Below are 15,962 nucleotides of genomic sequence, written 5' to 3'. Positions count from 1 at the left end.
AATAGTGCACCATCAATGGTGTCCGTGGGAAGGATAATGCTTCATCTTTGGTGTAAGTGGAAGAATAATGCCCCATCATTGGTGTAATTGGGAGGAATAGTGCCCTGAGTGCCGGATAAAGGCAAACAAAGGGCCACATCCGGCTATTGGGTTGCAGTTTGGAGACCACCGCCCTTGGGTGATAAGTTTGAGAAAGGCTGAAAGGCAAAAACGTTTAGATTTGACTTTATTTTGTTTTTTAATTCAGATTTTACATTTCTCCATCATGTATGGGTCTTATTCATTTCCCGGCAAGACTTTTTTTCTACAGTTAGTTGAGTTGATGCATGCAAGAACACATGCAATCAAAACGGAACAGTGCAATTAGCAAACATTGGAGGAAACACCGTTTTTCTTGATGATGTTTCTCTCTCTCTTGACTCAGATAACTGTTGCCTGTGGGATCTCCGCCGGCTTCAAAGAGTCAGAGAAGTCACTGTGGCTCTTCTTCCCTTCCACCATGCGGCAGGGCCTTTGCATACCTAGAATTTCCCTCACCGTGTCCCGAAACCGGCGACTCACAAAACAGTACAGGAAAAAATTGACGGCTGTGTTCAGAAGGGCCAACATATTCCCGATGTCCAAGGCCAAATGGACCCTCCAGTCCTTGTGGACCGAAGACACGTACATGTGAATGATGATGGCGATGGTCCTGGGAGCCCAGAGTACGGCAAAGACCGCTGTGATGCTCATAAGGATGGCCGTGGTCTTGCCAATGCGGACCCGATACCTCTTGGATTCGGACTTCCTCCTGAGCCTCAGAACAATTACCGTGTTGGTGAGGAGGAAGATGGTGCATGGGATGAAGTAAATGATAAAGCAGTGGACCCACTTGAGGAATCGATCCATCAACCCCGGAGCTCGGGGGTCTCTCCAAATGTCGCTCCACCAGTAGAACGGAATTCCGGTCACAAAAGACGAGAGGAACGCGGTCATGATGACTTTGCGGGTGCGTTCTGGGTAGGAAAGGGAGCGATACTGCAGCGGGTGACAAAGTGCTATGTATCGGTCAACGGTGAGGATGACTGTGATCCAGATGGAGGCATGATTGGATGAAAACTCAAGGACGCTGACCATGTGGATGAAGGCATTGGGCACCTTGCGATGGAGGATGGCCGTCTGCAGGATGAAGCCTACAAAGATGATGAAGATCTGGGTCAGGATGTCGGAGGTAGTAAGGGCCAGGAGGTAGCAGTAGGATGACTTCTTAGTCCTGGATGCCAACTTAGAGAGGGCCACAGCTGTCAAGATGTTGACTGTTGGAAGGAAACAAAAGGTCAATATATTCACTCTACATACTTGTGACGCTTGTTTATGTTAAAGAGAACCTGTCAGCAAAGAAATATGAGAACTGAAGTTTTTGTCTCGTTCTTAGGGGCTTATATCCTAAACTTTGTCGCACGACATACTGGGGGTGAGCATACAGTCAGAGTAGTGTACAGCCACCTGATAGTTGTCTCAGACCCACCAAGTAATAAAACAGGGAAAGAAACGGCCCATACACTAAAATTAGGGGCAGGGCCAACATGACGAGGGTGGGGGCAGTGAGGATCGGCTGCGTCTAGTTTAGGAAGTTAGGAGGCGGGCCTTTGGGCAGCGGGGAGACCAGCAAGGGGGCGGAGCCGGCGCGCGGAGACCAGTTCGCGCCGTGGAACAGGAAGCAGGAGGAGAGTTTTTTTCCCAACCTCCCTCCCTACTTGTGGTTTTCAGTGGGTCAAGGTGTAGTGGTATGTTCTTGTTTTGGGTGGTGGTTTGCTTAATTTTAGGTAATTCGGGTAGGTTATGGGGGAATTAGTTGTCGTAGCAGCGTTAGGTCTATGGTGGTCTTTGAAGGTGGTGCTGGAAAAAATAATGGAGGTTTAAGGGGGTTGGGCACAGATGGAGGTATGGGTGTCCTTTTTTCCCTTAAAAATGTTAATAATGGAATGGAAGAGGTTGGTTCTGGAAGGAAGTTGCTGGTTTGTCCCTGAGCTTGCGTAATTACACGGCGGGGGGGGGGGGGCCTGTTTATGGTTTACCGATACAACTGGTGGGTTAAAATTCTAATTTACCTTCAAAGACCTCTAGATTAAAAAATGGGTTAATGCTGGATGTATATACTTGGTTTATAATGTTTGTTGAAAATGTATTTATATGCATTAAGTTATGTTTCAGAGTATTTTTGTATTTTCATATGTTTGTAATAAAAAAAGGGCTGCTATGGCCATTCGACTCCAAAGAAGATGGATAAGTCATATAGAGTATACGTGGTTATAGAAGAGCCTGACGAGTAAGCACATCCCCTAGTCATGCATTTCATGGCCCTGGAACATGAAACTTCAAAATATAAGTCAGAATTAACAGCTGCCATATTTCCATCACTTGATTCATTACCCCCTGGGCAAAACGATTAGTTAAGCTTTGCAGTGGGGTGGAGGACTCACTGCAAGGGTAAAGATTTTTCTTACCTGGAGTTCAACTATAGCAGTGATGGGGAACCTTGGCACCCCAGATGTTTTGGAACTACATTTCCCATGATTCTCATGCATTCTGTAGTGTATTTGAGCATCATGGGAAATGTAGTTCAAAAACATCTGGGGTGCCGAGGTTCGCCATCACTGAACTATAGGAAGTTCACATTTCAAATTCATGTCAAGGCACCCACCCCCCAGGTCTCCGAGACCAATGCAAACCATGATGACCCAATCCCCCACCCCCCCATTGCAGAGGGGGGTTGCTAGGACCAGGGGCGGACTGACCATTGGGCCACCCGGGCACTGCCCGAGGGCCCTGTGCCACTAGGGGGCCCCATCAGGGTTGCCAGCCTCAGTAAAACCAGAGACAGTATGTATAAATCAGTGTTTTTTTTACATCTGTCTCTGAAATGTCCCTTACCGACATCCTTTTGGTCTAAAAATCCTTAGATTATAGCTACCCCACCTCTCCAGTACCTACCTGTCTGATTGCCCGGGGGCCCAATGAGTTGTCAGTTCGCCCCTGGTTAGGACCGTCAGCATACAAGCCTCCTACCCACTGATTACAGCCCATGGAGAGAGCAGATCTTTCTCTAATGATGGACAACAATGTGGTTTCATAGTTAGTAAGGTTGACTAAAGACACCAGTCCAATCTGAGTGAGTGTCTACAATTGTCCCTATCCCTGTACATTGCAGCCCACAATGCAAGATCCCCATTCATATACTAGGACCAATTCCAGACAGAAGCCAATTAACCTACCTGCATGTCTTTTTGGATTGTGGGAGGAAACCCACACAAGCACAGGGAGAACATGCAAACTCCAGGCAGGTAGCGTCATGGTTGGGATTTGAACCAGCGACCCTTCTTACTGCTAGGTGAGAGCGCTAACCACTACACCACTGTGCTGCCCTGAGAGTAAGGCTTGAATCCATTCTCTGAATAAGCACAATAAGCTTCCCTTCTGGAGTGGATGGAAAGATGTAATATTAATCTTGTACAGGTTAACGGTCAGAGGGAATATGGTGTCCCTCCTGCAGACTGGGTTGGAGAGGCTCCTTCACTTGGGACAGAGATATTTATCAACAATATCCCTCAAAAGATCTGTGAAGATAAATTAATTCCACTGTATCAGACTGCAGGAACATTGTTTGTCTTCTGATGACTAGTCTGGTGGACAGAATTTACAAGTTTGTGTCTCTCCCATAGTGTGCCTCCTAGGTGTGAACGCCCATTGTTAAATGAGTCACCTATTGTTTTTCTCTGTTGGCTAATTTGGTTCTTGGAAGTTCTTATGATGGGATTAGCCTTGTGCCAACTCTACCTTGTTATGGAACCATTGCGGGATGGTTGTGTGTTTATGCTTATGATAATGTGTAATGTACTTTGTATCCAGGGTTGTGGGCTTGGTGCCAAACGGTCTGGATGGGCACTGAGCAACTTAGGTTATTAATTGTTTAATTAGCTCAATGTTTATGTTAATGCTGGCTGTTCCTTAGCTATGTAAATTATATTCCTGTTTATAGTTTGCGTTGTTAGGATAATGTGATCAGGCCCTAACTGATCTTCTGTGCTATATAGTCTGTGTGAATTTTCAATAAAGAGTTAGCGTTTGCATGTAAGCTAGTGTCGCCTAGTCTTGGGTGCAATATTCAACTATAATACCTGGCTCCTGGGTCCAGACTGAAGGAAGCTATGACTTGACGGAGGCGCCCAAGCTGGGTGCTGGACGGTTCCGTCGCAAGGGTACATCCTGATGGGGGCAGTTGATGTAAGGAGCCACTTTGATGGGGCAATTGATGTAAGAGGACACTCTGATCGGGCATTTGATGTAAGGGGGCACTCTGACCGGGGCAATTAATGTAAGAAGCAAGACATTTTTGGGCAGCTAATTGATGTAAGGGGGCGGGCTAATGGGGTAATTTGATGGAAGGGGATATTCTGATGGGGAAGTTGATGTAAGGAGGCACTCTGGTGGGGATAATTGATGTAAGGAGGCACTCTGGTGAGGATAATTGATGTAAGGGGGCACTCTGGTGGGGATAATTAATGTAAGGGGGCACTCTGGTGAAGGCAATTAATGTAATAAGCCAGACATTTTTGGACAGCCCAATTGATGTAAAGGGGCATTCCGATGTAAGATGCCACTCTGATTGAGGTTTTAATGAAACAAGGCACTCTACCGGGGAAATTGATATAACAAGCCACACTGATGGGTTAATTTATTGTAGGGGTCACTCTGATGGGGGGAATTGATATAAGAAGCCACTCTGATGGGGCATTTATTGTAGGGGTCACTCTTGTGGGGGGCAATTGATGGAAGGTGCCATTCTGATGGCTAAATTGATGTAGGGGGCACTCTGATTAGGACAATTGATGTAATAGGACACTCTTATGGGGCAATTGATGTAAGGGGACACTCTGATAGAGGCAATTAATATAAGAAGCCAGACCTTTTTGGACAGCTAATTGAGGGGACAAGCTGATGGGGCAATTAGATGGAAGGGGGTACTCTGATGGGGTGGTTGATGTAAGAAGCCACTGTGATGGGGATAACTGATGTAAGGTGGCTCTCTGATGGGGAGAATTGATAGTAAAGGGGCACTCTGGGGAAGGCAATTAATGTAATAAGCCAGACATTTTTGGACAGCCCAATTGATGTAAGGGGGCACTCTGATGCGGTCATTTGATTTAAGGGGGCATTCTGATGTAAGATGCCACTGTGATTGGGGTTTTAATGAAACAAGGCACTCTGATGGAGGAAATTGATATAACAAGCCACTCTCATGGGGCATTTATTGTAGGGGTCGCTCTGATGGGTCGGAATTGATATAAGAACCCACTCTGATGGGGCATTTATTTTAGGTGTCACTCTGGTGGAGGCAATTGATGGAAGGAGCCATTCTGATGGCTAAATTGATGTAGGGGGCACTCTGATTGGGACAATTGATGTAAGAGGACACTCTGATGGGGAAATTGATGTAAGGGGGCACTCTGATAGAGGCAATTAATGTTAAGAAGCCAGACATTTTTGGACAGCTAATTGAGGGGACACGCTGATGGGGTAATTTGATGGAAGGGGGTACTTTGATGGGGAGGTTGATTTAAGAAGCCACTCTGATGGGGATAATTGATGTAAAGAGGCATTTTGAGGGGGGTAATTGATGTAAGGGGGCACTCTGGTGGGGATAATTGATGTAAGGGGTCACTCCGGTAAAGGCAAATAATGTAATAACCCAGACATTTTTGGACAGCCCAATTGATGTAAAGGGGCACTCTGATGTGGTCATTTGATTTAAGGGGGCATTCTGATGTAAGATGCCACTCTGATGGGGGTTTTAATGAAACAAGGCACTCTGATGGGTGGAAATGGATATAACAAGCCACTCGGATGGGGCACTTATTGTAGGGGTCACTCTGATGGGGGGAACTGATATAAGAACCCGCTCTGATGGGGCATTTATTGTAGGGGTCACTCCAATGGGGGAAATTGATATAAGAAGCCACTCTCATGGGGTATTTATTGTAGGGGTCACTCTGGTCGGGGCAATTGATGGAAGGAGCCATTCTGATGGATAACTTGATGTGGGGGGCACTATGATTGGGACAATCGATGTAAAAGGGCACTCTGATGGGATAATTGATGTAAGGGGGGCACTCTGATGAAGGCAATTGATGTAAGAAGCCAGATATTTTTGGACAACCCAACTGATGTAAGAAACCACTCTGATGGGGCAACTGGTGTAAGAAGCCACTCTGATGGGGGCAATCAATTATCATAGGGGGCATTCTGATGGAGGCAATTGATGTAAGGGGCAAACTGATTGGGACAAATAGTTTAAAGGGGTATTTGATGAAAGGGGGGCAGCTTGATGGGCATGTAAGAAAAGCTTTGATAAGGATGAAAAGACATATATAAGGTCTGAGAAAATGGTTTTGTGCTGTTCAGAGTACAGCGTTCACACAGCACAGGGGACACCGATATTGGCTGCGCAGGAAAAATAAAAGATGTTTGCCGCAGGCAGCGACCCTTATAAAAGCTGGAAATGACACGCAGCCAATTAGTGTAAGATGTACGTGTGTGTCCAAGCAGTAATATCAACGACTCCTCTCCAGCTGTCCACCGCCGTGTCCGCAGAACGAGAAATTACTTACGGTGCTCTGACATAGACCAGTTCTCTGCTCAGTGCTCAGAGTCACGTCTTCCTACATTCACTATGGAGATGCAGCTATGGCACAATCTCAATGTTCCCTAAAGCAAACACACACACTGATAACCCCACAACGCACAACGCTGGGTGCCCTGCTAGAAGATCGTAAGCAATGTACGGCCGCAGGCCAGCTGACACGTCCACCGGCACATGTTACCCGGATTCTCTAGAAGAACGCAAAAACGCGCAATGGCTATCTCAGTGTTTTGAAGGTTTTTCCACACCGCCACAATCTGTGTTGTGTCTACTGTGTTTTGGAAATTTGTATGACGCAGAGAAGAAACCTCTTAGCCCCGTCACCACAAAAAGTATAGTGTGTAAGCACCAGCTCGCTTATAATTTTTTTCATCATTTTTTTGGCTTTCAATAAAGAGCAACAGATTTGTGTAAGAATCCATGTCCTATCTGCTCAACCAGCCTGACTTCACGAATTTTGACATAACGTTTGGAGAGAGCGTTGTGGTAACTATAACACAATGGCCGTCTGCTCCTCAAACTGGACCACCAGATGCCCAGAAACCTGGGACGCTCTATGCCAGTGGTCTCCAAACTGTGGCCCGGGCTGGATACTGACGTTTGCTTGTCCTTATACGGTCCTTGGGGAGCTATTATCAAAAGGGCACTATTCCACCCACTGACACCTATAACAGGACACTATTCCTTCCCATTGATACCAATGATGGGACACTATAACTCACACTAACACCAATATTGGGAACCTATTACTCCCAATAACACCAACGATGAGACACTATTCCTCCCACTGACAACATTGATAGGGCACTATCCCTCTTACTGATACCAATGATGAGACACTATTTCTCTTACTGATACCAATGATTGGGTACTATTCCTCTTACTGATACCAATGATGGGGCACTATTCCTCTTACTGATACCAATGATGGGGCACTATTCCTCTTACTGATACCAATGATGGGGTACTATTCCTCCCACAGATACCAATGATGGGGCACTATTCCTCCCACTGACACCAATGATGGGGCACTATTCCTCCCACTGACACCAACGATGGGGCACTATTCCTCCCACTGACACCAATGATGGGACACTATTCCTCCCACTGACACCAACGATGGGGTACTATTCCTCCCACTAACACTATTGATAGGGCACTATCCCTCTTACTAATATCAATGATAGGGCACTATTCCTCCCACTGATACCAATGATGGGGCATTATTTCTCCTACTGATACCAATGATGGAGCACTATTCCTTCCCACTGACACCAACGATGGGGCATTATAACTCCCACTGACACCAATGATAGGGCACCATTCCTCCCACTGTAATAGATGCGATCATGAGTGTTATAAGTGAAATGCCTATTTCTGGTACTCTTATAGATATAAGTGCTTATCTTTCATTATGAGTTATCAACCTTAATCATACTCATTTAATCATAATTAAGATGTCTGCCAGCTTTTCCCTTCATGTGAAACGAAACTGCAAGAGTTAAAAAAAGAGAGCAACGTCAAAGAGAAGATTGCGCCTGTTCTCGGCACCGTGATAGTACACCCAAGAGGAAGAGGGCTTGGAACAAGACCCTAATTTAGCTACGATAGTTTGCTTTACCTTTTTAAGACGTGACCCAGCTAAAAAGCTTATCCTTCGTCACAATAATGAATATGTATAATTTGTGGTTTGTACATGCTGTCTTTTATCTAATTTTTGATTTGATAGTAAGATTTCCGGCTTATGGTATATCAGCCGGAGTTCAGGAAATAAAAAGGAGAAGTATCTATATACTGAACTACGTGTCAGTGTCTGACTTCAAGAGTCTGCACACTTTTATATTAAGGATTAATTTGGCCAGGGGGACAAAAACAAGATACCGGGCTTTTCTAGTTTGGGTCCAAAACAGCACTGACACTGATGACGGGCACTATTCATCCCACTGATACCAATGATGGGGCACCATTCCTCCCACTGACACTGATGACGGGCACTATTCATCCCACTGATACCAATGATGGGGCACCATTCCTCCCACTGACACTGATGACGGGCACTATTCATCCCACTGATACCAATGATGGGGCACCATTCCTCCCACTGACACTGATGACGGGCACTATTCATCCCACTGATACCAATGATGGGGCACCATTCCTCACACTGACACCAGTGTGAGGAATATTTTTATCATGGATTTATTAATAGGGAAAAAAAAAAATGTTGCTATGAGCAGGATTGCTGTATTTCCCAATTTTATTACATGTTGCTATGGTCTGTCTTCTCTTTGGTTCCTCATTTAGGCAGTTGTATTGACCTCTTTGATCACGGTACCTAAATAATAAAAGATAACGTCCATTTCATCCTCCAGTAACTGCATTATTTTGAGTAAACGGCCTTGGCGGAAGGCACGCGGCTTCCTACTTGTGTCGTAAGAAGACAATAAAGCTTTGCCTCATCTCCCGTTGCCCCAGGCCTGTGCTGTTCCTATACCTCTTCCAGCTCAGCTAAGTGGATTTGCTTTGCCAATCGGCAAGCTTCTAGAAATTTCAAGACGTCATTAATTGGAATGTGTATAAATCCCTTAAATCCCTTTCGAGAAAAAGAGTTATAGTGAATGTAAACCAACTATGAAATCATCTTATTTGCTCCATATTTGGTCGGTTAAATTTTATCATTGAAAGAGTTACATTACACTGTATCGGTTTTATAAGAGCAAAGAAATACCTATTGATCCTGCCAGAAATCGAGTGCTCTCAGGAAGGACTGGTACTGATCACTCAGAAAAGGAAGGGGCCAGTAAATGACATATTTACCATCTCCTTCACCAGTTCTTGATCCTAAAACATCCCCTACAGCGCTGCAGGATGGAGTGGACCAGGGGAGCACACAGGGAGGTCTGACAGCAGAAGAAAAAGGACAGGAGGGGCAGCAGGAGTGTCATTTACTGGAACCAATCATCTTTCCTCCAGCAATAGCTAAATGCTGGCAGGAGAGAGAGATAGGAGGAAAAGGAAGGAAGGGACCGGTAAATTACATATTTACCGCCCCCTTCACCAGCTCTTGATCCTAAAACATTCCTAAACATCTTAAACATCCCCTACAGCAGCCTTCGGGGGGGAGAGGAGGGAGAAGCCGGCACCGCTGCAGGGTGGAGTGGACCAGGAGAGCACACAGGGGGACCTGGCAGCAGAAGAAAGGAGGGGTAGCAGGATTGTCATTTACTTGAACCAATTATCTTTCCTCCAGCAGTAGCTGAATGCTGGCAGGAGAGAAAGACAGGAGGAAAAGGAAGGAAGGGGCCAGTAAATGACATATTTACCATCTCCTTCACCAGCTCTTGATCCTAAAGCATCCCCTACAGCAGCTATTGGGAGGGGGGGGGGGGGGGAGGGAGAAGCTGGAAGCGCTGCAGGGTGGAGTGGGCCAGGGGAGCACACAGGGTAACCTGGCAGTAGAAGAAAGGGGCAGCAGGAGTGTCATTTACTGCAACCAATCATCTTTCCTCCAGCAGTAGCTGAATGCTGGCAGGAGAGAGACAGGAGGAAAAGGAAGGAAGGGGCCGGTAAATGACATATTTACCATCTTCTTCACCACCTCTTGATCCTAAAACATCCCCTACAGCTCTATCCAATGCTCTATCCAATGCTTAAAATGCACGTTTTTGATAGAGACAAACTAAAAACCTAAAAAGTTATTTTAAGGTATACTTTAAAATTATGCAAAATCTTGCCCGGCTGTACAGTGCCTTGAAAAAGCATTCATACCCCTTGAAATCTTCCACATTTTGTCATGTTAAAACCGAAAAAGTAAATGTATTTTATTGGGATTTTAAGTGATAGACCAACACAAAGTGGCACATAATTGTGAAGTTGAAGGAAAATGATAAATGGTTTTCAATTTTTTTTTACAAATAAATATGTGAAAAGTGTGGGGGGTACATTTGTGTTCAGCCCCCTTTACTCTGATGCCCCCTAACTAAAATCTAGTGGAACCAATTTCCTTCAGAAGTCACCTAATTAGTAAATAGTCTCCAGCTGTGTGTAATTCAATCTCAGTATAAATACAGCTGTTCTGTGAAGCCCTCAGAGGTTTGTTGGAGAACCTTAGTGTACAAACAGCATCATGAAGGCCAAGGAACACACCAGACAGGTCAGGGATAAAGTTGTGGAGAAGTATAAAGCAGGGTTAGGTTATAAAAAAAATATCCCAAGCTTTGAACATCTCACGGAGCTCTGTTCAATCCATCATCGGAAAATGGAAAGAGTATGGGCACAACTGCAGATCTACCGAGACATGGCCGTCCACCTAAACTGACCGGGCCGGGCAAGGAGAACATTCATCAGAGAAGAGCCAAGAGGCCCATGGTAACTCTGGAGGAGCTGCAGAGATCCACAGCTCAGGGGGGAGAGTCTGTCCACAGGACAACTATTAGTCGTCTCTCCACAAATCTGCCTTTTATGGAAGAGTGACAAGAAGAAAGACATTGGGGAAAGCCATAAGAGAAAAATATATAGAAGCTACCTGGAAATAAAGAAGTTTGAACCCAAACCACATCCTAATATAGAGGAAAAATATTTTGGAGAGGATGCCCGTGGATTGTGTGGGTGAGGGTTTGATATAGTACGTACAAAGACGAGTAAATAGGTATATCAAACAGTATCAAAATGTATTAAAGAAATACAATATCCATAAAAAAACATTGTTAAAAGACGGTGCCAATGGTTATATTGAACACATCCATACAGCTAATTCTGAGGTATAGGAGAGGGTCTCTATGGTGAGAGATCGCCATCAGTCATATAACAGTCAGAACCCAACATGTTTCGGAGTTTACTTATACAATTCCTTCGGGGGATTGCCTTCTAATATCTGCCTTGTTTTTATTTGTTTTCCCAATTGCTGCATGTATACTATATTATTGGAATGTATGTTTATGTATCTTTACGCTAGATTATACAGTATATCTGCAAACCCCCGAAGAAGGAAATGTATAAGTAAACTCCGAAACATTTTGGGTTCTGACTGTTATATGACTGTTATATGTTATATGTTATTAAAAAAAAGTGAAATATTCCTTTAAATATGGTGCCTGGGGGGTGTCTGTAGTATGCCTGTGAAGTGCCACGTGTTTCCCGTGTTTAGAACAGTCCCTGCACAAAATGACATTTAACGAAAATAACGTCATTTAAAGCTGCTTGCGGTTTTAATGTTATATCTGGTTCCTGCAATATGGTTGAAAATCATTGAGAAAAATGGCATGGGTAGCCCTCCCTGCCCATTACCAGCCCCTTTGGGTCTTGTATGGATATTAAGGGGAACCCCGTACCCATATTAAAAAAAGGAAATATGTGTGGCCCCCAGGCCCTATATACTCAGAACAGCAGTATACAGGCGGTGCAAACAAGACAGGGACTGTGCAGGTTTGTTGTGTTAAGTTGAATCGGTTTGTAATTTTCAACTGGTACATTTTTAAAGTGTAGCTCCAGTCAAAAAAACTATTTTTAAGCTTTTTGGAAAACATAGGGAAGGGTTATCACCCCTGTATAATTTGTTTTGCCGTCCGTCTTTTTCAGAACACGCAGACAGCACGCACAATCTCCTACCGCTGACTGCAAGCTCTATTTAAAACGAGCAAGATATTTAGCTATATAGGTGGATATAGCGGTGTATACTGCGTTCAGAGCACGCAGACAGCACGCACAATCTCCTAACACTGACTGCAAGCTCTATTATAAAAGATAGATATATCGCTAGATATAGAGGTGAATATAGCGGTGTATACTGCGGTCAGGGCACGCAGACAACAACCACTACAGAAGAGCAAGAACGAAAAATCGGCCGATAACGATCGGTGTATACTGTGTTGAAGGTACACAGAACACCCACTAACTGCTACAGATGCCAACACACTACACGCTGGCGGCCTTATATAGTGTGGGGCGTGTACTACACAGTCTGAGCTATGATTGGCCACAGGCATCCTGCCTGTGGCCAATCATGGCTTTCCTCGCTGCCGGCGCTGTGATTGGCCAAGCATGTGGGGTCACAGTGCATGCTTGGCCAATCATGAGCCAGTAATGCACTGCGCCATCGCAGTGCATTGTGGGCCGTGAGCGCCACACGAATTTGGTGCGAACGGCCCATAACGTTCGGAATTCGCCGAACAGGCGAACAGCCGATGTTCGAGTCGAACGTATGTTCGACTCGAACACGAAGCTCATCCCTAATCCTCACCGTGAAACATGATGGTGGCAGCATGGTGGGGATGGTTTTCTTCAGCAGGGACAGGGAATCTGGTCAGAGTTGATGGGAAGATGGATGGAGCCAAAGACAGGGCGATCTTAGAGAAAACCTGTAAGCCCTTGTACACACAGTCGGAGATTCCGACGGAATGTGTCCGATCGGACCGTTTTGTCAGATATTCGGACTGTGTGTGGTCTCCATCGGACTGTTTCCATCGGAGTATCCGATGGACCAAGTTTTCCAACTTGTTGGTAAAATTTTCCGACAAAGTGCTCCGATCGGACATACTCCGATTATGTGTAAAGAATTCCGATCGGACAAAGTGCCACGCATGCTCAGATCAAATTCCTACATCAAAGCTATTGGCTACTAGCCTGAACGTAGTCCCGTCACGTTCTGAACGATCGGATTTTCTGACAACTTTGTCAGACCATGTGTACGCAACAGTTTCGGACAAAATCCGTCAGACAAAATCCGACAGACAAAATCCGACGGATTTGGTTGCCGGAATGTCCGACCGTGTGTACAAGGGCTTAGAGTCTGCAAAAGACTTGAGACCGGGGCGGAGGTTCACCTTCCAGCAGGACAACGACCCGAAACATCCAGCCAGAGCTACAATGGAATGGTTTAGATCAAAGCATATTCATGTGTTAGCCCCTGTACACACGGTCGGACATTTCGACAACCAAATCCGTCGGATTTTGTCAGTCGGATTTTGACCCTCGGATCTTGTCCGAAACTGTTGCATACACACGGTCGGACAAAGTTGTTGAAAAATCCGATCTTTCAGAACGTGATGACGTTATTTCGTTACGATGGGACTACGTTCAGGCTAGTAGCCAATAGCTTTGATGTAGGAATTTGATCTGAGCATGCGTGACACTTTGTCCGATCAAAATTCTCTACACGTGATTGGAGTATGTTCGATCGGACCAGTTTGTCGGAAAATATTTCCAACAAGTTGGAAAATTGGGTCCGACGGATATTCCGAGGGAAACAGTCCGATGCATACCACACACAGTCGGAAATCCGACAAAACGGTCTGATAGGACACATTCCGTCGGAATCTCCGACCGTGTGTACAAGGGCTTAGAATGGCCCAGTCACAGTCCAGACCTAAATCACATTGAGAATCTGCAACAAGACTTGAAAATTGCTGCTCACAGATGTTCTCCATCCAATCTGACAGAGTTCGAGATCTTTTACAAAGAAGAATGGGCAGAAATGTCCCTCTCTAGATGTGCAAAGCTGGTAGAGACACCCCCAAAAACACTTGCAGCTGTAATTGCAGTGAAAGGCGGTTCTACAAAGTTTTGACTCCGGGGGGCGCCATACAAATGTACCCCCCACACTTTTCACATATTCATTTGTAAACAATGTTGAAAACCATCTATCATTTTGCTTCCACTTCACAATTATGAGCCACTTTGTGTTGGTCTATTACATAAAATCCCAATAAAATACATTTACGTTTTTTTTGTTGTAACATGACAAAATGTGGAAAGTTTCAAGGGGTATGAATACTTTTTCAAGGCACTGTATTTCCAGTATATTTCCCCTTTAAGAACTCCCATATTTTTTCGCTTCCCCCTTGATATGCTATTACTCATGCATGGAACGTCTTGCGGTTCCTGAATATTTCATGCATGACCCTCGGGCTCATTAAGCACTGATGGAAGGTTAAATGTCCCCTATTGCCCCTTTTATGAGGGTTAACAATGCCCCGCCGCTGATCCGTGCTTCCTGCGCAAAGTGACAGATAATCCTTCTCGTTTTATGCCCGCTCTGCTCCCGAGTCGTTTTACGAGCATTTGATAACCGAATTAAGAGTAATGTGATAATTAGCAGCTTTCCCCGCGTAATCAGCCTCGCGGCTGTGTCAGCCCAGGTTGCCGGGGTGATGAGCCCTCCGGGGTACTTAATGACTAACCGCACCAGACTTTTCTGCATTTGAAAAAAAAAAATAAGACGAAATGAAGACGGCGAGAGATGAGCGAATCGATCCGATAGGTTTAAGATCCTAAACCTTTAGGCGAGGGTCAGACTGGTCTGAGTTTTTTAGGCATTCCCATTAAAGGCTGTGGGGCCAAAAATGTTCCATCAAAAGAATGCACCTGCAACATGGAAGCTTTTTGTATACGGTCGGTGTGAATGGGTCCCATAGACAGTAATTTCATCGCACTGGTGTGAATGAGGGGTACCGTTTGTGGCTTGCACACTATACACCAAAACCCCGGGATAGGGGCAGGAGGGGCGGCTGCCCCGTGCTCTGATAGCATGTGATTTGGGGGGCCCAACAAGGAGAGTTCCCGCTGCTACAAGATAACATGAGTAGTGATAGTGGCACTACTACTCCTGTCAGCTTAGTGATGGAAAATACCGCAAAATCTGGAGAAGGAGAAAGCTGTGAGGAGGTGAGGGCTGTGCTCTCTCTCCCCTCCAGCTCCTCCTTCCGCCACCGCAGTGCTCCTGCATCAGGACTGTCACATGGGGACTGTGCAGGGTTTGCTTACCCACCCACTTCTCCTCCCAGCAAAGAATGTGGGTAGAGGGTGTGTAAGCAAAACCCTATAAAGTCCCAATTTGACAAAAGATCACAATCCCATAGCCTTGCAGCAGATCCCTTCCCACCAACTGCTCAGAACTGTTATGCCCCGTACACATGGTCGGACTTTCCGACGGAAAATGTGCGATCGGATCATGTTGTCGGAAAGTTTTATAGCCAAGCTGGAAAACTTGGTACGTCGGATATTCCGACAGAAACAGTCCGATGGAGCCCACACATGGTTGGATTATCCGACAACACGGTCCGATCAGACATTTTCCGTCAGAATGTCCGACCGTGTGTACAAGGGCTTAGAGATTATTGATTGGTTTGTGCAAAAGTTATAGCGTTTACAAAATAGGGGATAGTTTTATAGCATTTTTATTAATATTTTTGTTTTTTACTAGTAATGGCGGCGATCATCGATTTTTATTGTGACTGCGACATTATGGCGGACATTTTTGACACATTTTTGGGACCATTGTCATTTA

The 15,962-nt window shown here is 45.2% G+C and overlaps 1 protein-coding gene across 2 annotated transcripts in view; it reads right to left on the bottom strand.

The window, feature by feature from the left end:
• Nucleotides 1-209: 209 nt before the first annotated feature.
• The window catches only part of GPR142 (G protein-coupled receptor 142), a 52,933-nt gene continuing 37,180 nt past the window's right edge, over nucleotides 210-15,962 (bottom strand). For both annotated transcript variants that reach the window (XM_077458702.1, XM_077458700.1), the window contains one exon: nucleotides 210-1,295. In XM_077458702.1, coding sequence (XP_077314828.1) covers nucleotides 421-1,295 — 875 coding nt within the window. In that variant the 3' untranslated portion in view covers nucleotides 210-420. The remainder of the gene's footprint in view (nucleotides 1,296-15,962) is intronic.

The sequence above is a fragment of the Lithobates pipiens genome, unplaced genomic scaffold (genome assembly GCF_037356315.1).
Source record: "Lithobates pipiens isolate NorthernLeopardFrog02 unplaced genomic scaffold, aLitPip1_a1.2 Scaffold_28, whole genome shotgun sequence".
Classification (NCBI taxonomy): Eukaryota; Metazoa; Chordata; class Amphibia; order Anura; family Ranidae; genus Lithobates; species Lithobates pipiens.
The sequence above is the reverse complement of the archived record's forward strand: the minus strand, read 5'-3'. Positions and strand labels throughout refer to the sequence as shown.